The following is a 23,952-nucleotide window of genomic DNA, read 5'->3' as shown; positions in this document are numbered from 1 at the left end:
TATAACATGAATCATTTGCATTAAAGCGCTCAGAAGATGCACATACAAATGGCCAAGGTTATGTTTTTAAAAATGAAGAAAATATTTTCCAACTCCAAAAGGAATTCAAGCTTTTAGCATATATTATATTCGTGCAGCTTTTTTCTGTTGTTGAGTGCATTGTGCGTGTGTTATTTACTCATGGTCTCGTGTACTTTGCACAGATTTCGATTTTCTCTAAATCCTTGTTGTCCTCCAGCGACACGAACATGGTCAAACTTTGGAGAATACTCCATGGTACTCAACTTTTTATTTGTTTTAAAAATAAACAAAACGACTTAAATCTTCCTCGAGATATGAATCTATATAAATTCAGTGAAGCCTGACAGGTCCATTGTCAGTAACAGTGCGGTTCACAGTACGGAGATGATGTTTCCATCAATTCTTTTTAAAACTTGTAAATGTATACAACATTTTAATGTCCCATGTATACTGTTAGGTATAGCCCGCTCGTGCAAACCTAAGACCCAAAGATAGGTAGTGATTGCGCCTTCGCAGTAAAGATAGGCAGTGATTGCGCCTTCGCAGAAAAGATAGGCAGTGATTGCGCCTTCGCAGTAAAGATAGGCAGTGATTGCGCCTTCACAGTAAAGATAGGCAGTGATTGCGCCTTCGCAGTAAAGATAGGCAGTGATTGCGCCTTCGCAAAACGTTAGGCACCTAAGGGTCCCTAGGATATGACTTTATAAAAAGGAGGTCCCATGTCGCGGCAGGCCTTGTTACACCTAAAAAAAACCTCACTGATACGGTCGTAAGCACCATGCATGTTTAAATGTGGCACTTCCCTACAACTGGTGAAGTTTCAATATGAGTGAAAAATTCTCGATGGAACGTAAATGCAATCAACTATAATGTTCGTACTGACGTCATCTCTCCACTTAATGGATTGAAGCTTCAAATGTGAAAATGTTTTGCTTTTGTAAGTTCAAGTGGAGTAAGATTAATTACAATACTGCGATATTATCAGTCGCAGTGATAAATTATCAAAATGTGACAACGATTACTGAGGAAAACGATTCAATACACTGCGACAGTGTCAGTAATAATCATACAATACTGGCGGCCGTTTCACTAAACGATCGTAGATCGTAAACGTAGACTTAAATGTGAACGTAGCACGTACGACCGTTTCACTAAAAGTTACGATTTGCGATTTACGATCAGTATTGATCGTAACCCAACGAGTGGTCTAGGGCTATCGTAAGTGCTCCTACATGCACGTAAATGAGCAATATGGCCGCCATGCTGGCCCGCCTGGGATCATTTTGTGGTAGTATTTAACTGACTGAGTTTGTTCATACTTTGTAGGAAGAAAACAATCACAATCACGGGCACTGGAAGTTAATGTAAATATATAGTATATGCATGTATAAAATGCACATACTATATATTTACATTAACTTCCAGTGCCCGTGATCACAATCACTTGCAGTCTGCTTTTGCACAAAAATATTGTACAGTCCGAGCCCGAATCTTAAATCAATTAGAGTTGTCCTTCTTTATTACGCGTCAGTCTCACAGGGGTCAATTCCGTTTTGGGTCCGGGCTCTGTGATACCACAAATATAGTAAATTCATTGTATCACAGAGTTCGGGTCCAAAACGGGCCTAGCCCCTGTGACCAGTCTGCTGAAATAAATGTATAGGCAATGCATCAATTCATATTTTAACAAATGAGGAGGGGGTGGGGGTTAGTCAATATATCAAACTTTGCATGTAATAGAAATGTAATAGGGGGGGGGGTATTGCTACATTTGCCTGCATCACCGTTAGATTACATGTATATTTAACATTAGGCAGAATTCAAGACATTAATATTCTCATAGACATGTTCAGAAATTAAGTTTCTTTAGTAACAGTTGATTTAAATCCGAGACGTTGCGATTCGACGTACTCAGCTATTTTTTTCCCCCGTCAGATCAATACCTTTGATGCAACTGACTAACTGCATAATACATGCACATTTTAAGGAAAAATATGATAATAAAATGATTTGGTAATGGGAGAGGGGTTAAAATCCCAATTTTGCAAGTGGATCGTTTCTGTAGTTTTATGAAGGTCGTTAGAAATTAAACATACAAACTAGACCTATATGTATACACAGACAAGGGAAGGGTCATTATCGGACCCTTGGGGTTCCGACCCCTTGTTATAAAGTGCACTCCCGTGGGGATCCGGGTTAGAATAGATAGGTCCTCAGTACTTCTTGCTTGTCGTAGGAGGCGACTAAATGGGGCGGTCCTTCGGATGAGACTGCAAACACTGAGGTCCCGTGTCACAGCAGGTGTGGCACGACAAAGATTCCTCCCTGATCAATGGCCGTAAAACTTGCAGCCCTTCACCGGCAATGGTGACGTCTCCATATTAGCGAAAATTCACGTGAGGGACGTTAAACAATATAAAAATCAATCATCATAAAGTGCAATATCGATAATAATTTTTAATAAAAGATCTGGATTATACACCATCACGTAAAGACGGAAGTTAGCGTATGCTTACATAAAAAATATATATAAAATACAAACGTATGGGAAAAATAAGCCCATGATTTGTTTGAAATTTATACAAATAAGTGAATAGATATGTCATTAGTGTTACATCGTATTTTACAACAATGATTAAACGCCGGAGTACATATCCATGGTTTGATGCAGGATAAAATTTCCTATACTTGTGTGCAATTTTATTTTCATTTTATTATTTCTTTTTATCAATATCATTTCATTAACTTATTTATTTTTTTTAATCTTGAACATAGTTTACTTTTTGATGGAAACTTGGCTCACATGAGCAGATCGATACATGACATTTAAAATTCTAAAATGTAAATCTTTTATGTTATTTCTTGTATCATCCCCCCCCCCCCCCCCAATTTTAGTTACATGAAAGTTAATAAAAATTATTCTATCAATTGTTTAAACATTCTAGGAATTTTCTTTACGTTACACTAGAGATCGGGCTCAAAATTTCCATTATTTTTGTTGACAACTTGCATGGGTTACTGCAGACGATGAGGATAGGTAGCAGGGGACAGTTTGGCACTATAGGTCCGGTCAACTTTTTCAAAAAATGGAATTACCCCGTATTTGAAGTGATATTACATGTGTAAAAATGTATACAATAATTTTAGGATGCATGTCAAATGTAGCTGAGTGCTTAGTAAAAATGTTGATATACAACACGTAGGTGTCACCATGATTCCTAGCGATGGGTGCAAATACGAAACTAAGACACGTGATCAGTTGCTGAAGAAATTCCGGTGAAAACATGCAGGGTCTAGCAAAAGGTCTGTAGCTGTGAGGGAAGGTGGATGGCCCCATATGAGAGGTAGATTTTTGAGAAGGGCAGATAGGGTTCTTGATTGTGCACAGTGTCTAAATCCCCATGTTTGGTACTGTGATGGTGTGGGGGTGGTGCGGATTTAGCCCAAATGAGGGAAAATCAAAGCAAAAAAGGGGAACCTGCTCAGAGCATGTTTTGTGCACCAGCACCAGTATTTATAGATTACATGTAATTTAGGGTCATAATTTATTAACTACACTAATATGAAATACAAGTATTGACATAAAAGGGAAATATGATTTTTCATTTAATAGTCTGTCATAATCTGACTTTGGTGTATACCCCCTATCCACATGTTTCAAAACCAAAGAAACTGTCCCCTGCCACCTTTAAAAACCATGAGGAAATAATGAATGGATATTTCTTTCCATGGTAGGATTAATTTTAAATCTACCTCTATAGAGAAAAGAGTTCTAAAAAGTCAGACGTAAATCGCAATCGTAAGTGTTACGACTACGATAGGTTTCGTGAAACGCTCGTATACGTGCGAGTCAAATGATCTTAAACGTAATCGTACGTTTACGATCTACGATCGGTTAGTGAAACGGCCGCCTGATTTTAGGCCGTACCGTCTACTGACTGCGACAGTGTCAGTAATAATTATTCAATACTGATTTTAGGCAGTACCGCCCACTGATCACGCGGTGCATTATTCAATACCGATTTTAGGCAATATCGCCTACTGATCACGCGGTGCATTATACAATACTGATTTTAGGCAATATCGCCTACTGATCACGCGGTGCATTATACAGTACCGCCCACTGATCACGCGGTACAGCGGCTCGTGGTTTAGTATTCGTATTTCATCTACTGTAGCAAACTACGAGCTTTAAGGAGATGTATACAAAATCATCATAATGGCCGATTTCCTTTCAATAAGGAATGTAACACCAGAGATTTGATATGGTTGAAAAGTTGAGGATATTGACTACATTTTGAAATCGAAAATTTTCAAATTTACTTTATTTAGTCAAAAAAAGCAATTTTAGTAGAAGTCAATCTGGAAAAAATGTAAGACCCCTGCTGGACTCGAACCCGCGACCTACAGTTCAGCAGTTGACGTGCTAACCTACTCAACTAGGCAACAATCTTTGAAAAGAATAGACAAATATTGCTGATATTTATATTTTCATCCATGTTTTAAAAGGAAGTCAACCATTATGACGATGTAGAGTACCTCCTGAAAACAAGAATGAAAATTTAAATATCAGCAATACTTGTATATTCCTTTTAAATTTGATTGCCTAGCTCTGTGGGTTAATATGTCAACTGCTGATCAGCAGATCGCTGGTTTGAGTCCGGCAGGGATTTAAATTTTTTTCAGATTGCTTTCTACTAAAACTGTTTTTGATTAAATAAAGTATTGTATTACTAGTATTTTACACATCCTCCACTTTTCTTACTTACTGTTAGGTCGTTCTTTACATATTGATTTTAACTACGGAATCTGATCAATATATAGGGCTCACGGCGGGTGTGACCGGTCGACAGGGAATGCTTACTCCTCCTTGGCACCTGATCCCACCTCTGGGGTCCGTGTTTTTACCCTACTCTTAATTTTGTATTCTTTACAGAAATTTTGATATCGATCGATGTTTTATATATTCATTTTTTCATCCATATAATTTTTTCTGGTGAGTTATCTCCCTTAGAAGTACATAATTATCTAAAAACTTATGCGACCTCTCGAGTCTGTGAACAAAATATGCAACGATCAAAATCTGGAATAGTATGGTCATATATATTTTATTCAGTAATATATACATATGATTTAAAATAAAATGTACAAAATGTATATAATTATCATACTGCACGTGAATACAATATCACGTTAAATTATGTTTTAAATGTTTGATTTTGATGGATAGATTCAAAGAAGACAAGCAGAGATGTCTTGCTTTAACAACGTGTATTTGTAGCCACCCAGTAAATCAAACAAATGAAATGATAACAACCATATAAAGCGACAGGTTTATACCCAAAAAAAAGATGGTTATTGTACACTGTACATATGCTACACGTTTCCCCTCACTTCCTTCCTCCTCGTGTTATGTCGGTTTTCCGCATTCAGTACCACATTTCATCTTATCTTCCATGATTGATGCTATTGTAAAAGTTCATAATCCCCAGTCGATTGTTCTCACTCAAATGGATTCCCCAAATACATTGAAGTGGTGGGGTGCCAACAAAATTCCCTGAGTACAACCGTTAGGCGATTTTGCACTGCACTTACACGTAGAGTTAGGTTTTGATTTCGCGGAAATGTAGGAGATTGATGGTTAGATTGAATAGACAAAGTAGCCGATGCTAGGACCGGCTGTCCACAACAGATAGTAAACGGAATGCATTTCTTCACTAGTTTACAAATCAGAACACGCCAACGACCTTATTATACCCGTTGAAACACATATACATCGGTGTTTTGAATTTTTTGTTTTTCAGATTATGGCAAATAACTTTACTCTTTCTGATTCCTTTGAAAAAGCATATCCTAATATCCTAATATCGAGAGGGTGCTTTATTGTATGGTCGATACATGTTGTCGTTTCTGTAGGGATACTCTTGTTTGGAAGGATAGTCATTTCTAGAGTAGTCGTTCCTTGAGCTACTATAGTCATTTCTAGAGTTGCTGTAGTCATTTCTAGAGCTGCTGTAGTCGTTTCTAGAGCTGCTGTAGTCGTTTCTGGAATCATAACCATACTTCTGCGAGCTAGGAACGACGTAGTCATTTCTCCTGTCGCTTGTGTACGCCTGGTTGCCATAACCACTTTTGCTGTAATCATTCATTGGATATCGCGGATTCATGTCGTCATCATCATCGTCATCCATATTATTCCACGTGCATGTTGCAATGGCGAGACAAATAAAAGCAATGAAAAGGATGAAACCACCGAGTCCAAAAGAGAGAATGGAATACGGAAATACTTTGCCGTCTATTGCCAGGTAATCAGACAGGGAGACGTAAGTTTGAACGTACACGAACGCAAAAGCACCCACAGTCAGTCCGGAAATAAGAGCTGAAATAGAAGGATTGAATTACCTACAAACGATTTCGTATAATACCGTTGATGAAATTGACAAAACTGCAGTATAATTAAGAGCTGAAAATATAAGACTGGTTCTTATATCATAGTAAAATAAATCAATGGAAAAGGAATTTTACAAAAGTGCAGAAATAAGAAAACGGGTGGTTTTCGTTTTGTTTTTGAAAAACTCGGTGTCATAAAATGTAGAAATACGAGTTGAAAATAAAAGATTACATATATTATTCAATCATCTTTTTTGCCTATCAGGGAAAAGAAGTTTAACAGAAGGCATGGGCCACATCGCTCACCTGAGTCACCTTGGCCCATATCTGAAGACTTTCCATATATATTTGCATGTAAAACCTTAGTCCCTATTGTGGTTCTAACCTACCCCTGGAGGCTATGATTTGAACAAACTTGAATCTGCATTATGTCAGAAAACGTTCAAGCAAATCTTAGCTCTTCTGGCTCAGTGGTTCTTGAGAAGAAGATTTTTAAGATTTTCCCTATATATTTCTATGTAAAATTTTGATCCCCTATAGTGGCCCCAACCTACCCCTGTAGGCCATAATTTGAACAAACTTGAATCTGCACTATGTTAGGAAGCTTTCATGTAAATCTTAGCTCTTCTGGCTCAGTGGTTCTTGAGAAGAAGATTTTTAAAGATTTTCCCTATATATTTCTATGTACAAACTTCGATCCCTTATTGTGGACCCAACCTACCCCCGGAGGCCATGATTTGAATAAAATCTGCACTATGTTAGGAAGCTTTCATGTAAATCTCAGCTCTTCTGGTTCAGTGGTTCTTGAGAAGAAGATTTTTAAAGATTTTCCCAATATATTTCTATGTAAAACTTTTATCCCCTATTGTGGTCCCAACCTACCCCCGGGGGCCATAATTTGAACAAACTTGAATCTGCACTATGTCAGGAAGCGTTCATGTAAATGTCAGCTTCTCTGGCCCAGTGATTCTTAAGAAGATTTTTAAATGACCCTATCCTAATTATGCATTTTTGTGATTATATCCCCTTTGAAGGGGGCATAGCCTTCATTTGAACAAACTTGAAAGCCTTTCACCCAAGGATGCTTTGTGCCAAGTTTGGTTGAAATTGATCCAGTAGTTCTGGAGAAGAAGATGAAAATGTGAAAAGTTTACAACGCCGACACCGACAGACAACGGACAAATTTTGATCAGAAAAGCTCACTTGAGCCTTCGGCTCAGGTGAGCTAAAACATGTACTGTAGATGAAGAACCGTAAATAAGACAAAGGAAAGAATGTTGTTTAATACATTATACATCTACATTGTACATGTCAAACATATACCATTAATTGTCAGTGAATTTTCGCAGGACTACTACATACTTATATCAGTATTTTATTTTTTATTTTCTCAACATTCTCGTGATACATTAGAATAACTTCGAAATTGGGACTTTCAGAGCCCAACATCTAAATCTAATATTCTTGTTAAGACTGCAGCATCTAGTCACAAAATGATTCATTTCACACACAAAAAAAAAGAAGAAGAAAGAAAGAGAGATAAAAGTAGAAATATACCTCCGAAAAATTGAAATATGGCTGCTAGCACATAAGGACATTTGCTCTTCACACTTCCGCATGCGCCGATAAGGAGAATGAAGCTGGCTAGTAGGGTAAGCCCTACCACCGATGACGTAATGATCTGCAGGACGACGAAGAGAGGCAGTTCAGCTGAAATATGTAAAAGACGTAAGTTTAACATTATCATTCAAGCAATATATATATATATATATATATGTGTGTGTGTGTGTGTGTGTGTGTGTGTGTGTGTGTGTGTGTGTGTGTGTAAAAGACGTAAGTTTAACATTATTATTCAAGTAATATATATATATATATATATATATATATATATATATATATATATATATAAGACGTAAGTTTAACATTATTTACACGTAACGTTTATCAATCATCTGTTTATGTAAACGTTTGGTTATTTGTTCTTAGGTAGAATCTCGTCGATACATTTCAAGCTGAAAGAAAAAGTACAATTAACACGGAAGAACCAGGGCGCCTTCCTCCAGTGTTATGATTACATTCACGTGCCTTCCTCCAGTGTTATGATTACATTCACGTGCCTTCCTCCAGTGTTATGATGGCATTCACGTGCCTTCCTCCAGTGTTATGATTGCATTCACGTGCCTTCCTCCAGTGTTATGATTGCATTCACGTGCCTTCCTCCAGTGTTATGATTGCATTCACGTGCCTTCCTCCAGTGTTATGATTACATTCACGTGCCTTCCTCCAGTGTTATGATTGCATTCACGTGCCTTCCTCCAGTGTTATGATTGCATTCACGTGCCTTCCTCCAGTGTTATGATTACATTCACGTGCCTTCCTCCAGTGTTATGATTGCATTCACGTGCCTTCCTCCAGTGTTATGATGACATTCACGTGCCTTCCTCCAGTGTTATGATGGCATTCACGTGCCTTCCTCCAGTGTTATGATGGCATTCACGTGCCTTCCTCCAGTGTTATGATTGCATTCACGTGCCTTCCTCCAGTGTTATGATTGCATTCACGTGCCTTCCTCCAGTGTTATGATTACATTCACGTGCCTTCCTCCAGTGTTATGATTGCATTCACGTGCCTTCCTCCAGTGTTATGATTGCATTCACGTGCCTTCCTCCAGTGTTATGATTGCATTCACGTGCCTTCCTCCAGTGTTATGATTGCATTCACGTGCCTTCCTCCAGTGTTATGATTACATTCACGTGCCTTCCTCCAGTGTTATGATTGCATTCACGTGCCTTCCTCCAGTGTTATGATGACATTCACGTGCCTTCCTCCAGTGTTATGATTGCATTCACGTGCCTTCCTCCAGTGTTATGATGACATTCACGTGCCTTCCTCCAGTGTTATGATTGCATTCACGTGCCTTCCTCCAGTGTTATGATTACATTCACGTGCCTTCCTCCAGTGTTATGATTGCATTCACGTGCCTTCCTCCAGTGTTATGATTACATTCACGTGCCTTCCTCCAGTGTTATGATTGCATTCACGTGCCTTCCTCCAGTGTTATGATTGCATTCACGTGCCTTCCTCCAGTGTTATGATTGCATTCACGTGCCTTCCTCCAGTGTTATGATTGCATTCACGTGCCTTCCTTCAGTGTTATGATTGCATTCACGTGCCTTCCTCCAGTGTTATGATTGCATTCACGTGCCTTCCTCCAGTGTTATGATTACATTCACGTGCCTTCCTCCAGTGTTATGATTGCATTCACGTGCCTTCCTCCAGTGTTATGATTACATTCACGTGCCTTCCTCCAGTGTTATGATTACATTCACGTGCCTTCCTCCAGTGTTATGATTACATTCACGTGCCTGTGCATCGCAACAGTGTTTTTCACACCAATTCCAAAAGCTAATTTGTGACCTGTTGATTAGGGAGAAATCATCAACATATATTACACTTGGCGCTTTCGCCGTGTAGTTCGGCTCTTCAGAGTGTAACAATTTTTACTCTCTTTTGTAAAAATTGTTACACTCTGAGTGGTACACGGCGAAAGCGCTAAGTGTAATTCATTAAATGTGGATCATGTGTACTTAGTCATCGTTGGATATATATATTTTTTTACTTATTACCTATACCATGGACTTTTTCTGCAATGTTTACTATATATATATATATATTTGTAACTATAGCCTTGTATTGCAACCTTCTCACGTTATGCGACATGACATGCACGTAATAAAAATCAACATTATACTAAGTTCTATAAACGCTTGATTAGATAACGATATCATACAGTTACTGTCCAATATCTACGCTGTTTTCATAAAGTTCAAATGAAGCCTTAATCATTTAATCTTCTTGGGGAATTTTGGTACCATGTTAGGGAATTTTGGCACCATTTTGGGAATTTTGGCACCATTTTGGGAATTTTGAAAGTGTTTGTGAGTGGAAACTGTCTGAACAAGGAAGTGATTTTTCTGTATGAAAAACACTGCGTCATTGCATATAGTGTTATTAGTTTTTCAGTTTTTAATAAATCTAAATTGAACAACGGGCAGATATAGGGCATTAAATTACATGGTAAAGCACGCTGTATAAACCTTCCTGTGCACAGCAAACTCTGATTGGGAATGCTTGTTACTTGTATAAACCCTGCAAGTCATATCCTTCACGGGGTCCAATACTATCGCAGGCCTGGGATTTAGCATATAATTTAATTACGTTTTAAAGAAGATTTTAATTCTCAATAAACAATAACATACTAAACATATTTGAATTATCAAAATATTTTTCAGAAAGGCATTATGATGAATTTAAATTTCTAATTCAGGCGTATACAGACGAGTGGTATTCTTTTTTTTTAAAGATTTTGTTTTTGAAGTTTTCTACCGCAAAACTGAAACAGCTTGTTATACTGAGTAAATCGATCTTAGTAAAAATCTGCCTGCACACACTTTTCATGCTACAACACAAAATATGTAAATGTTATTTTAAAAAATCTGTATACGATGTTTGAATATTATCCTTGTAAATTTAAATCTATCGTCACTCTTCGTGCTCGTGAGGCAACAAGATGCACCAAACTCTGTACAGTATCAATACCCGCTCCAAATAATAGATACTGGATCTGTAACGTATCGCAATATACGGAGCTGACCGGAGCTTTGTATCGTGATTGGCATTCGACATTGAGATGAAGTTATTGAGAATTTTACGACTGTCTCTATAAGCACCTATGAATGTTGATATTTCCTTTTAACTTTCTGTCTCTAAATCAATCCTAAAAATCACAAAGGGTCTGTCTGAAATGTGTGGTGTGTGAGGAAATGTCATATCCACACTTCAGGACAGGTGAAATAGGATCTACTACCTATGTGTTGAGCAAATTAAAATCATGGCGCTCCCTTTGTCCACACCTGTTACAGCATACATAACAGAAGGGTGCACGTTCTTTACCAATCTATTCAATATTTACCCGTACCCAAGCCTATTCACGTTAAGGTCAATATATTGCGTAATGTTCGCGCTTAGAAACACAACTTATTACGACATACCAATGTGCGCTGAGCGAATTGTTTGATACCCTATGGCGGGACAAACTCTTTTTTAAACAGACCCATGTTGATTATACAGAGCATGGAAACACACCTAGGATATCACTTGCACACAGTGAGAAAGCATACCACCAAAGGGCTGGTTAGTGACATTTAGTAGACACTTCAACATGCCGGAGAAAACATGGTCACATCTTTGTAAGTTTGGGTTAGAACCTACAAGAATATTGCTGAACCACTTTACGGAAAACTTCCCCCTTGCATTGTAGTTTACTTTCAATTTAAATGAAAGATGATAGTATGTGTGGTGTGTGAGGAAATGTCATATCCACAATTCATGACAGATGAAATAGGATCTAATGTGTTGAGCATGATGGATCTTATCCAATGATTTCAGTCTAACCGCTTTCCAAAGTTTAAAATGTGTGTATGTAATGATAAAATATGTTCAAATAAAATGAAATAAAAAACAAATATGCGAAAGGTGAAGGTCACTGGAACCAAAATATTCAAATTCTGAGATTATCTGCTATATCATTTCCACCACCTCTCGACGTTTTAGATATATATAATAAAAAATAATTGTCTTCCTGTAAACAAATCATTCTCGTGAATATTTTGTTGACAGGAAGATATTTTTCATCATGTATATTTGAAACGTCGATTCAAGCCTACTCCAACTTACAGAGAGATCTGGGTACCTTTATACTTTCTCGGGTCATTGGCAAATAGTTTTGAGAATATGCCCCGTTTCGAGGGACAATTCTCACTCTATATACCACTCATCATCAAATCATGAAAAGCCTACCCCACGTGCACTCTTTGTCCCTCATTTATAAATGATAGAGCGAAGATTGGAAACCAGACCCCTTACTTAATATTTAATTATCATGCTTTATTGTCCAGTTTTCAAGTTTATTTAGTTCATGTTTATCCATCTACTGGTAATTGTAGGACTCAATGAGCACAAATAATGCTATCAATATGTATGTTCCCACCACCACAAAGCCCCTCCCTTTCCATAAAAACGGGAAAAAGACAATTAAAAGTTTTACATTTAATCGACAGGCCGGTGTTTTGTCTATTTGAGAGATGGCGGACTGTCTTTCCCCTTTCTGAATACAAATTGATAGGATTTAATTTAATCATTTGGTAGTGCGTTTTCTCAAGACAGATTGTAATATTCCATACCAGGAGTTTGCATATATTTCACGCGTCACTGAAACACATCATGGGCGATGGCTGACACATCGTCATTCTACTTTTTATCAGTATCTAGTGTCAGTGGTGGTCAAGTGATACAGTGTGTATGCACGCTGTCTGATAATGTGGACGTTGTGTGTTTGAGTCACTTTGAACACCCTTACTATTCCCAAAGTTTATTTAGAGAAATCAAGTTTTGATTCCAACAAGCACCAATACCCATATTTTAATTTGTAATTTCTTTTTGATGGGGATAGCCTATCACAACTAGATTGTTTGCCAAAAAATATTTTGTTTAATGTACCAAGTCTCGTTCAACCAGCATTGTGACTATCTACAGATTCAAACAGGCATCGCATGAATGGAGGTTCTTTTTATGTTGAAATCTAAACATAAAAATAAAAGGGATTTACATGAATTAAAGTATTTTTATTGCCACAGAGGGTCGTTAATGTTAGATGAATTACTCCTATTATAAGGGGTGTTTTTTTATTTTGTTTTTAATACCACATTTTCACGGTTACATGTGCATGTTTCTAATCACATTTCACTATTACATGTGTATCTTGTTATATATTTCGGTTTGTTTCGATATTATACATTTATTCAGATGGCAGTTTACATATACATCTAACCAATAGTCTACAGGTGAAACAAACAATGCATGTGCGCCTTCATTGTACCAGCCTGTTCTTTTTATCAACCATTGTAAAATAAGCATGAACATTCTCACATATGTAGGGGGGGTGGGGTGTTATGGTGTGTGGGATGGGGTTGTTCTGGGGTAAGGTAGACCCGTATTGATCACATCATTTACCCGGAAGTACCCCTGTATCACACATTAAAATACTCACCCAGTGAATAGGCGGAAGGGCTGGCGATCTTGATGTCTTGGTAGGAGAACACCGTACAGTTTCCACCGCTTATGTCTCCAGGGTAACAGACTAGTCCGTAGAACACACCCAGGTAGAAATTTTTCCCCACAAACCACCAGGGCAGGACATATCCCACAGCAACAAAAAACAGTGCAAATAAAGTCAAAGCAAACGCCACTTTTAACACTCCTGGCCAAGCCATTTTGTCACTTAAAATGATCTCAAAATTATTCAAATTTCTCAAAATTACAGAAGCGTAAATATCAGACCCAGTCTGAGAGTCAGAATCCTAAAACATCATTGCGACAATGGCTGACGAAAAATAATTCGAAAATGATGGCCGGGTCTTGATAGACCTGTTCCCGTGTTATCAGCCTTCCTATCTTCTGTACACACAAGCACTGGCTGTAGGTGAAAGCATACGCCCTTCTTGTTTATAAATTAAACGGCCTCCAGTCCAACACGTCATTGAACTTACTTTTATGAAGGGGTTGTCAAGCGTAACGATTTCACAATGCACGCTTTTTTACCTGTTCAAACATGAATGGAATTAACCAACCGTGTTCACATTGGCAAGAATCGAATTTAAGTCATACTGTGTGTAGATCAAAAATCCCCGGATTTTTGTATGACGATCATTCTAAAACTGAAAAACCCTACAAAGAAATAATCTTCTGGTATTCATAATAATTAAATGGAGACCCACAGCTAGACTCGAACGGAATTAATTTTCATGATAAAATTCCATACGGTATATTTTACATTCACCGAGGACACAAGAAAAGGAAAAAATGGAGTCCGGTCCATGAATTAATGATGTAATCTATTGTCTCTTCACAGGTGGTGGTCTGAACGGCTCCCAGGTTAATCAAGATTATCAAAATTATCACCTATGTTTACCTTACGGATAATCAGATGATCCGATATACCTGTAATATTACGCAATCATCAAGTTAGACTTTAATTAGGGATTGTGTTTGATTTTACTGTTTAAGATGCAAGTGAAAATTCTTCATTGTGAAAGAAGGTTATCAACAAGTCTCATTAATATTTATAAGCGCTCCTTTATATACCGTATTTTATTTGAATCGCTGCTTAACGATCTATTCTTTCTTGCATTTCCTGATGGAGCAAACAGCCCATCTACACAAATAAACACGTCGTGGCATATTTAAATATTTAAACAGTAGGGCTAATTAGTTTTATACAATGTAGTATTACATGTACATTGCTGCACATGATATCATTGTCTTCAGAATTCCAATAACATATGCACCCCTTGGACTATTTAAGAAAAACAAAAATACTTCAGATCTTACCCAAAAAAAAAAATCCTCTGAAGTTCCTTCTGGTCTACTTTTGATGAAATTAAAAGGACTGATCTCAGAAATATTCATAGAATCTTCTGATAATTTTAGAAGAAATTTTTTTAACACGAATTTTAATTTTGGAATACTTATTCCTCATACAAATATATGTACTTTTCGAATTAAAAAAAAAACTCTGTGTCGGATGAAATTGTTATATCTTTACAAATTTTGTGAATGAATCGTTAAATCTCTGCAAGATAATGCATTGACAATTTTAAGAATTACGACAGCAAATACTACCGTTTTTATAATTATAGTAGGTTTTTTAAAAATCAAAATTAAGTAGCAATTGACTTTCAGGGTGGCTTTTGGAAAAAGGATTTTTTGGATGCAATATATAGCCAACAATTTACCGTATTTTAATTAGGGGGGGGGCATTTTTGTCACGCAACTGTTCATACCAGTAACCCAGACTACTAGGTGAACCGTGTGTGCCTTCGGCAGGGAATCTTTCGTGATGTCGGCCCCTGTCATCATTTTACACCTACTACAAAGCGTTATAAAACTACAGAGGTACGAGAGGCGATGCAAACATACACAATATGACAGGTTTCTGACCATACCTCCCTGCAGATGTTTTTAACAATTAATCAAGTATTCAATGATCATATAACAAGTAAGCAGTAACGAGTTTGTGTAGAAAATGGCAATATATTTTTTCAAGAGAGAAGGAGTAAGGAGAGAGGGTTTTAAAATTGTCTAGGTCACCCATTGAACTACAAATGTATGAAGGTGTGAATGTTGACAGGCCCTGAGTTATCTGATGACAGTGAAAAATAATCTTCTCCTCGCCATTACGATCTTGTTTTCTTTCCTTCAGATATTGTAGTCCCACCCGAAAACTGGACAGTGATTTAATCTCATTTCATTTTATTCAGGTATAAAATATTGCAGAATGTCATGGTTATAAATCTAAAAATAACCAATTGAAATCTGACATAATCTAAATCATCATGTAGTTATAACACTTACGCTGTAAAGAAAAAGTAACTGTATGGATGACATGACATATGATGATATAATAACTTAAGGAGAACTCTTAAAGCTTATAAAGTGGCTTATATTTATATAATAATAATAGATATGATCAACAGACAAAAAATTACAAGACTAACAATTGGAATTTTGGCAGATTTTGATTAATAGTTACATAATGACAAGCTTCAAATATTTTATTATAGAATGCTAAATCTAAAAATAAGTATTACCAAGAGTGGATCTGTTATCTTGTTCTATCCCGTGTCTTGCTTTCTAATAGGAAAAAAATGCTTAGTTGTCAACTCTTTTGTATTTATAGGCACAATATTCCAATAAGCATGCTAGAGTTCATCGTTGGTGGTGTCTTCTTGGCCTTTGGTAGTCGGGTCTTCCGGCGATCTGTTGGGGTTCTCATGGGCATGGATTGTGCTCCTTTGTTGGCTGACCTATTTTTGTATTCATACGAAGCAGAATTTATTCAAAACTTCTACGTGAGAACAGGGGTTTCAACAGTCTCGTTTAAAGGAAGAATTTTGCAAATTCTATGGTCGTTATAACGATCTAGTTTGCCAACACAACCTATCATTGGGTCAAATGATGTCTGACAAGTTTCATACCGACTGTTAGACCGTTCTTGGCACACTGAGTTTGATTACGGATAACTCCATTTACCTGATCAAGATATAAGGCTCACGACGGGTGTGACCAGTCGACAGGGGATGCTTACTCCTTCTAGGCACCTGATCCAACCTCTGATGTGTCCAGGGGTCCGTGTTTGCCAAACTCTCTATTTTGTATTGCTTACAGGAGTTATGAGATTTATTACTGTTTGTTATCTTCACCCTTTATATCAAATACATAGTTAAGTTTTAATTGAGTAGCTCTGTCATCCACTCTTAACATGCCCAAAGAGTCTGGAATTCACAAGAAATGCTTGCTCTAGGGCCTAGATTTAAAATAAATCGGACGACTTTGTTTTGGGTTACTTGCAAGTTTTGCCAATACCACGATACCAAGATGAACATGTGTAATCAAAATAGTATTGTATTAAAGCAGAACATAAGGTCGTTCTTGACTGTATTTAGGCAAGATGTATTTTTGTACAAAAAATGAAGTCTAGCGTTTATCTTTTGTATGATGCTTGAAACAATATTTTCACACGACAGAATTTTATCTATACACATGCACCTAAATATTGAACACTATCTGATCATTTGAATTCATGACCATTACATAGAATTTTAAAACTTGTAAAACAAAATCTGTTTTCGGGATGGTCCAAATAAAATAGTTTCTGTTTTGCCAAGGTGAAGAGGGAGTATAAGCCATGAAGAGCAATTTTACATAACATTTCCTTGTTTATGTGTGTGCAATGGCACCAGGATCTCTATGAACATAATATACAACACTATCGTCGGCATATAAAATCGATTTGCAGTCTTTATCAATATTTATATATCAATACTTATAGACATATCATTGACATAAAATAAGAGTAGAAGAGGGCCTAAAATGCTCCCCTGAGGTACTCCACAATCTATCTGAGTTAAATTTGGATGCTACATTATTGACATGAACTTGCTGCTGTCTACCAGATAGATGCATTTTGTAACATAGACTTTGTAACGTAGGTAGAAGTGGGTGGTTTAGTCATAATTCAATAGTCGGGACGGTTCCCGAAAGAAGAAAAAGACTGTCATTGCTCTTTTTTCAACAATACATCTACAATACACCTTCCTGACAGAATTTATCCACGTTAACTCACTTTTGCTCTATATACTAATAAATAGACAATTTACAAGTAAAAACTTACTTATGATACATGTATGTGAAAACAATTTCTCTGTGCATTTTCATCTTCACAACGAGATCGAACACATTTAAAATGTATTATGTTAAAGGACGTTATCTTCCGTATTCTCGTGTTCTTTTCTTTAGACACTTACAGTAATATCACAGTTAGAATTAATAGATGCTGATTTTCAGCGAACCAGCGAACACCATTATCTGTTCACACCAAAAGGTCGCCGACTAATTAATCACGTGGATGGTCTTCGCCCCTAATATACCGTTGGTTGCGGACGAGTTCATCGCCATTAGTGGCTAGGTGGGAATAATGACCATTAAACAATATACATGTTATATTAATGTCCAAACGGTCCCGCCGAGGTGTAATTAATTGTTTAAAAATGGTACAGAGGAGCCCACGAAATTTTTAATGTCAGGACATTAAAATATATGAACGGGGTGAAAGTAGAACTATGAAATAAAAGTACAGTTATTTTTATTGAATACCATTATGTTGTAAACGAATTTGCTTTTATGCATTGTTTAGTTTTGTACAAGTTTCTAACAGTCTTATAACCACAGGAACTCGCTTGGCGCCGTAAAAAAGTGATTAGAACAACAAACCGACTTCGTTTATTTAATGTCAAGACACGCAGGATTTACTCAACAGAACTCATACGATTCTGTTCAAGGACAGCATCAAGGTCATGATACATATTCAAATTTCGGTAAATCAAACACAGACGAAGCTGACGATAAAAACATAAAATCGCACCTAACAAATACGCTGTATCAAATTCCTAAGTCTTGTGGTAGATAAAATATTTTTAAACAGTTTAAATAAATTACCAGTTTATCTGCTTAAGCAAACAACTAAAGGGGTAATTAAGCTTATGTGGTATTTACTATAAAAATATAACTCCGGGAGAGTCCAGAAAGGGAAGCTAACTACACTGTATATCAAAGTTGTCATGAAGAAAAAGTGACCGGGCCCGAACTGTATACAGAACGTTCCAAACGCGTAGACGATCTGTTCAGGTTCCGAGGTCCATGCCTTCTTTTGATTCGAATACTTACATTGGGAAACTCCGGTGCTAGTTCCTCCATTTCCTGATCAAGTGAAGTTTGTCCGACAGAGCTTTATCTACACAATACACCATGCAACACAGTGTTCCGAAGGGTTTTGATGAACATTTCGAATTCGTGGTCAATGAACAAAGAATAGCCACATCAAGATAGCGCTTTCCAGAAACTCAGTATGATGTTACGTCAAATGTTGTGGTCTATCATTATTCACACACAATTATTCAATACCTCTTTACAGTACTCAGGTGTGAACATGGAGACTAAAATACAGAAACTTTCTCAGTCTCAACATAGTTTTAAACACAATGCAGAGAAATACATTATCAGCTGGCGTACCACTATTTAAGTATGTTTTTTCTTCTTCTCGTAAATAACTTTTATACATTTATGTCTTTTAATCGTAATCTGGAGTATTAGACTTTGTGATTGTTTATCATTGTTATTGAATTATATATAAGTGAGAAATAGACTGAAATTTGTTACATACTATTGTGTGAATGCTTTTGAGAATTTGTTTTAAGTGATTATTTGTGTAGATAATTGTATGTATCAACTGGAAGGCCCCCGGGGAGGATAGTGCGTGCACTAATCAGGCCACATTTTTGAAATAAAGTATTATTATTATCTGTACCTATCCAGAAGCTCATATCACAGGTGACGGTGGATCTTTGGGCGATCATTAGTCTGTAATGCGGACGTTAATGGACAGTCGGCTGGTCAATGGACCGAATGGGATGTCCAGAACCTGGATAAAGTGATTCATGATGAGGATATAGTAACCCTACAAATGGATGACATATGGAGATTCCATTATGATTGTAAACAGCTCATGCTATCAGAGCATGATGGGAAAGAAAAAGAATTAAAACACAGCAGACAAATTCCCAATTTTAAAAGAATATAGGTCTAGAAAGTAACCTAAAAGAAGACCGAGAGTAGAACACAGCACAACATTAGTAATGGAGCATTTAAACAACTGAAAGAGTATTGATCAGTACCACCAATATCGACTAGATGCACCATGCTTTTGGAACTCCATATGGACGATTTTCTATCTTGACTAATATCAATACTTTACGAAGAATGCAATCGTCCGACTGAGAGAAAGCACTCAGTCTGTAATCGAAGTTCTTTGCGGTTTATTGGAATACAACTGGTAAGGAACTATACCTAACAACCTTTTCTGGTCCACAATGACCGTAAACTCAACATTTTAAAACTTTAAATATACAATGTAGATAGATTACAATTTTATTGCATTCTGTCTGGTTCTGAGTTTCACATCATTTGTTTCTGATATTTACAATCAGTTGAAGCACATGACCTCAAAAGTAATACAATTTCTAAAATTTACCCATATAGTTCAAATGGTAGTTTTGGTGAAAGCTTCATTTTCCGGATGCAGCTTTGGATTAGAAATTGTTTACATATGATAAATATGACAGAATTTTTGAAATTTCCCCAAACCAACGTTTGACGTTTTATGAACATGTGTTTGTAAGCTGCTTTTTATCCCGTGAGGATCCGGGTTAGAATAGCTCCTCAGTACCCTTTGCTTGTCGTAAGAGGCGACTAAATGGGGCGGTTCTTCGGATGAGACCGTAAAAACCGAGGTCCCGTGTCACAGTAAGTGTGGCACGATAAAGATCCCTCCCTGCTCAATGGTCATAAGTGCCGAGCATAGGCCTACATTTTGCAGCCCTTCACCGGCAGTGGCGACGTCTCCATATGAGTGAAATATTCTCGAGAGGGACGTAAAACAATATTCAATCAATCAATATTCGAGAATATTTGACTCGTATAAAGACGTCAGTAGCTGTAGGTGAAGTGCCACAAACTTTGAATCTACACATGGTGAACAAGACTGCATATTTAAAAGACCTGTGTCTCTCCCCTCTAATGCCAGGTGCTGGTACACGTGAAACGTCTTAGGTTTGATCGGGAATCGAACCCAAGACATCCCAGTTACGAGGCAAGCGTCCTAAGCATTACACTAAAGCGACTGATACAACTGCATTAAGAATAACCCTTTCATATCAAAGTACAGAAAATAGCGAGAAAACGTCATCTTTTAAGTGTCATAACGTCAAATCTATGTCATTCTCATTACAAAAAGAATTTTATGATAAATGAACTGCATCTGCACTTTCACACAAAACAATGATTTTCAAAGAAATACCTGGATGACAATTTTGGTGGGTAAATAAATCCTAATCATATGAAAGGTGAAGATAACGAACGGTGATCAATCTCATAAATCCCATAAGCAATACAAAATAGATATTTGGGCAAACACGGACCCCTGGACACACCAGAGGTGGGATCAAGTGCCTGGAAGGAGTGTGCCAAGAACGGCCTAACAATCGGAATGAAACACGTCAGACAGCATTTGACCCAATGATATGTTGTATTGACGAACTATATTGTTATAACGACCACAGAATTTGCAAAATGCTGACTTCAATCGACACTGTTGAAACCCCTGTATCATCAACTTGTTTGTCAGTAGTTTGCCTCGATTTAAAAACTGACTATACGCAGAACAAGCTCGAATCAGTGAAGAGATATAAACACCATATGCAGGTGATAATGGAATATTGCTACATAAATATGGGAAGTTGACGATGGAGAAGTTGAAATCATCCCCTTTGTCATACAGTTGAGTTGTCAGTTTGCCGTTAATGTCTACTTTCAATAAAATATCTAAGTATGAAGCAGAAGTGGACGACTCTGTGGTGTCTTTTATTTCGAGCTCACAGGAATGAAGATAACGATAAGTGATCAATCTCATAACTCATATAAGCAATACAAAAATAGAGAGTTCAGCAAGGTGGGATCAGGTGACTAAAAAGAGTAAGCATTCCCTGTCGACCGGTCACACCCGTCGTGAGCCCTATATCTTGATCAGGTAAAAGGAGTTTTCCGTAGTCAAAACCAGTGTACCAAGAACGGCCTAACAATCTCATGATACTCATTATAACATCAATTTATTTGTCAGTTGTCTGCCTCGCTTTTAAAAATTGGTCATATGCATAACATGCCCTCGCGTCTCGAATCAATTGCGAAACATAAACACCATAAGAAAGTGATATGGGAATTTGACGATGGAGAAGCTGCAGTCATTTCGTTATAAAGTTGAATTGTTAGTTATAACAGTTTTCATTATGGTAACATAATCCGTACAGTATCGTAATCATACGTATACATAATGTACTGTAAACGTATTGAATTTGGCGTGTACGATATTTGGCGGAAATCGTTTTTTCAACAAGTTAGCGTAGATTTGATTTAGCGCATTCCTGAATTACTTTAAACATCTAGATTTACGGATGGCATTTAGCGATGTACTTGATTTAGCGGAAGCTGCGTTCCGCCAAAGTCGCTAAATAGAACACACAGCCAAATGTAATACATTTACAGTATTTGATAAGGTCCCATAACCCTAATCTAGCTTATGGTGTTATATTAAGTGGGCAACGAACCTGATGTTTTTTGTGGAGTAATGTTTTGCGTTATTCGTTAGTGTGAGTTGCAATAAAAAGAAGAATACTATTGAACATCATTGTTTAATAAACATGCATGTTGTACAATGATTTAAAACGTATAAAAGCAATTCTATAACTCAAATCATTAGTTTCATCCCATTTCTTGTCCAAAAAAGGAAATGGACAAACAAATCAAAGTGGATTTAGCTATCACAGTGCTTATTTTTTAAATGCTACACACACGTGACATGACAACCACATAACAAATATTGTGCTAAAAATCACAGCTTAACACAGAAAAACCCAACTTTATGAATACCGCTATCTACAACACAAATTAATGGTAAATTTCCATGTGATAAACTCTGATAAAGATATTGCTGCTATACCAAATGCATAAAACAAAGCAAATAACTTCAACACGTCATGCAATCTTCGAGGGGAATCACCTTGCAAGTGATTAATTTGTAAAGGATTTGTTTTATGAATATAATAGTATCAGGGTTTTTTTTTTATCTCCAGAGTGCTGATGAGAATGTATGTAATGATAATAAAGATTTTGAGCGTTCTAACGTGTTTTAACACAACTACAATGAATCACGATACTTAGCACACGAGAATAATGCATTAAAGCGTATTGTTATAATTAGGGGCCATAACTCAACACAACCAAATCATACAATATATGACTAGCATCAAAACAGTAATGTGACACTTACACAGTATAGATGGAGAAAACATACTGACATCTTATACAAATCATATAGCTTGATGGGTAAGTACAAAAGTGCTTCGAAAATATTCTAACATTCCATTTGATGGCAGAACAAAGTTAAATTGAAAACATTACAAGTATTTCTTGATGGTATATATCAACAACATAAACGTCCTAAAGCAATGGGGTATAGATGTAAATATCAGAATGAGGAATGTCATTCTACAATGGAGACATTCAAACACCGTTACTGCGATAACATAAAGTTTCCCCATGGCAAGCAGCAACACTGAGATTAAAAACTTACCACAGAAGGAGGACTACAACATATTCAATTCACAGCAGAGGGCTACAAACATCGATGCAAGGTCTATGGCAGCTTTATTTCCTCAAGAATGAGGGTTTCATTCATCAAATCTACAGTAACACACAATGGATCACAACAGTTTGAAGATTACAAATTTTGATACCACTGTAATGCCTTATCATAGTCAAGTGGAAGTATTACAAATTCTATATCTATAACATATCTACAAATCACACTTACAAAACATATTGCACGACACATCAAACATTCTAGTCACGTGTTCATAATAACAACAAGATGTATTTGTGAAACACAAATGCCCCCGATAATGGCCAATTCCGAAGATGGCCAAGGTCACAAGGACAAACATCTTGGTACCAGTAGAAAGATCTTGTCACAAGAAATGCTCATGTACAATATGAAAGCTCTAATATTTACCATTTAGAAGTTATGACCAATGTAAAAAAAAAAAAAAAAAAAAAAGGCTGCGTCGATGATTACGTCGTTTTCCCCCCTATGACCTTTGACACGCATATATAATTAGGTAATTAAATATGGCGGCACCGAGTGTGCAAAACATCTATTGTGACGGCATCAGTTTCAGAGGATACTGATACGGAATCAGAAAACCAGTGTGGTGATCCGGAAAACCGGATCACACGCTGTGAAATCCACAGTATCAA

The 23,952-nt window shown here is 36.9% G+C and overlaps 2 protein-coding genes across 6 annotated transcripts in view; both read right to left on the bottom strand.

Moving 5' to 3' along the window:
• Positions 1-5,110: 5,110 nt before the first annotated feature.
• On the bottom strand, positions 5,111-14,460 carry LOC125670713 (uncharacterized). Its single transcript, XM_048906059.2, has 3 exons — positions 13,520-14,460; positions 7,969-8,121; positions 5,111-6,400 (listed from the first exon to the last, which is right to left on the bottom strand). Exons 1-3 carry the CDS (start codon positions 13,740-13,742, stop codon positions 5,883-5,885), a joined length of 894 nt encoding a protein of 297 aa, XP_048762016.2. The 5' UTR covers positions 13,743-14,460; the 3' UTR covers positions 5,111-5,882.
• A 7,849-nt stretch (positions 14,461-22,309) lies between these two features.
• Positions 22,310-23,952, bottom strand: part of LOC125672178 (FK506-binding protein 5-like) — a 26,464-nt gene continuing 24,821 nt past the window's right edge. For all 5 annotated transcript variants that reach the window (XM_048908298.2, XM_048908299.2, XM_048908302.2 and 2 more), the window contains one exon: positions 22,310-23,952. This exon is cut by the window's right edge and continues 709 nt beyond it. The gene's annotated coding sequence lies outside the window, so the exon portion shown is untranslated.

The sequence above is a fragment of the Ostrea edulis genome, chromosome 4, assembly GCF_947568905.1.
Source record: "Ostrea edulis chromosome 4, xbOstEdul1.1, whole genome shotgun sequence".
Lineage (NCBI taxonomy): Eukaryota > Metazoa > Mollusca > Bivalvia > Ostreida > Ostreidae > Ostrea > Ostrea edulis.
This window is presented reverse-complemented; position numbering and strand designations above follow the sequence as displayed.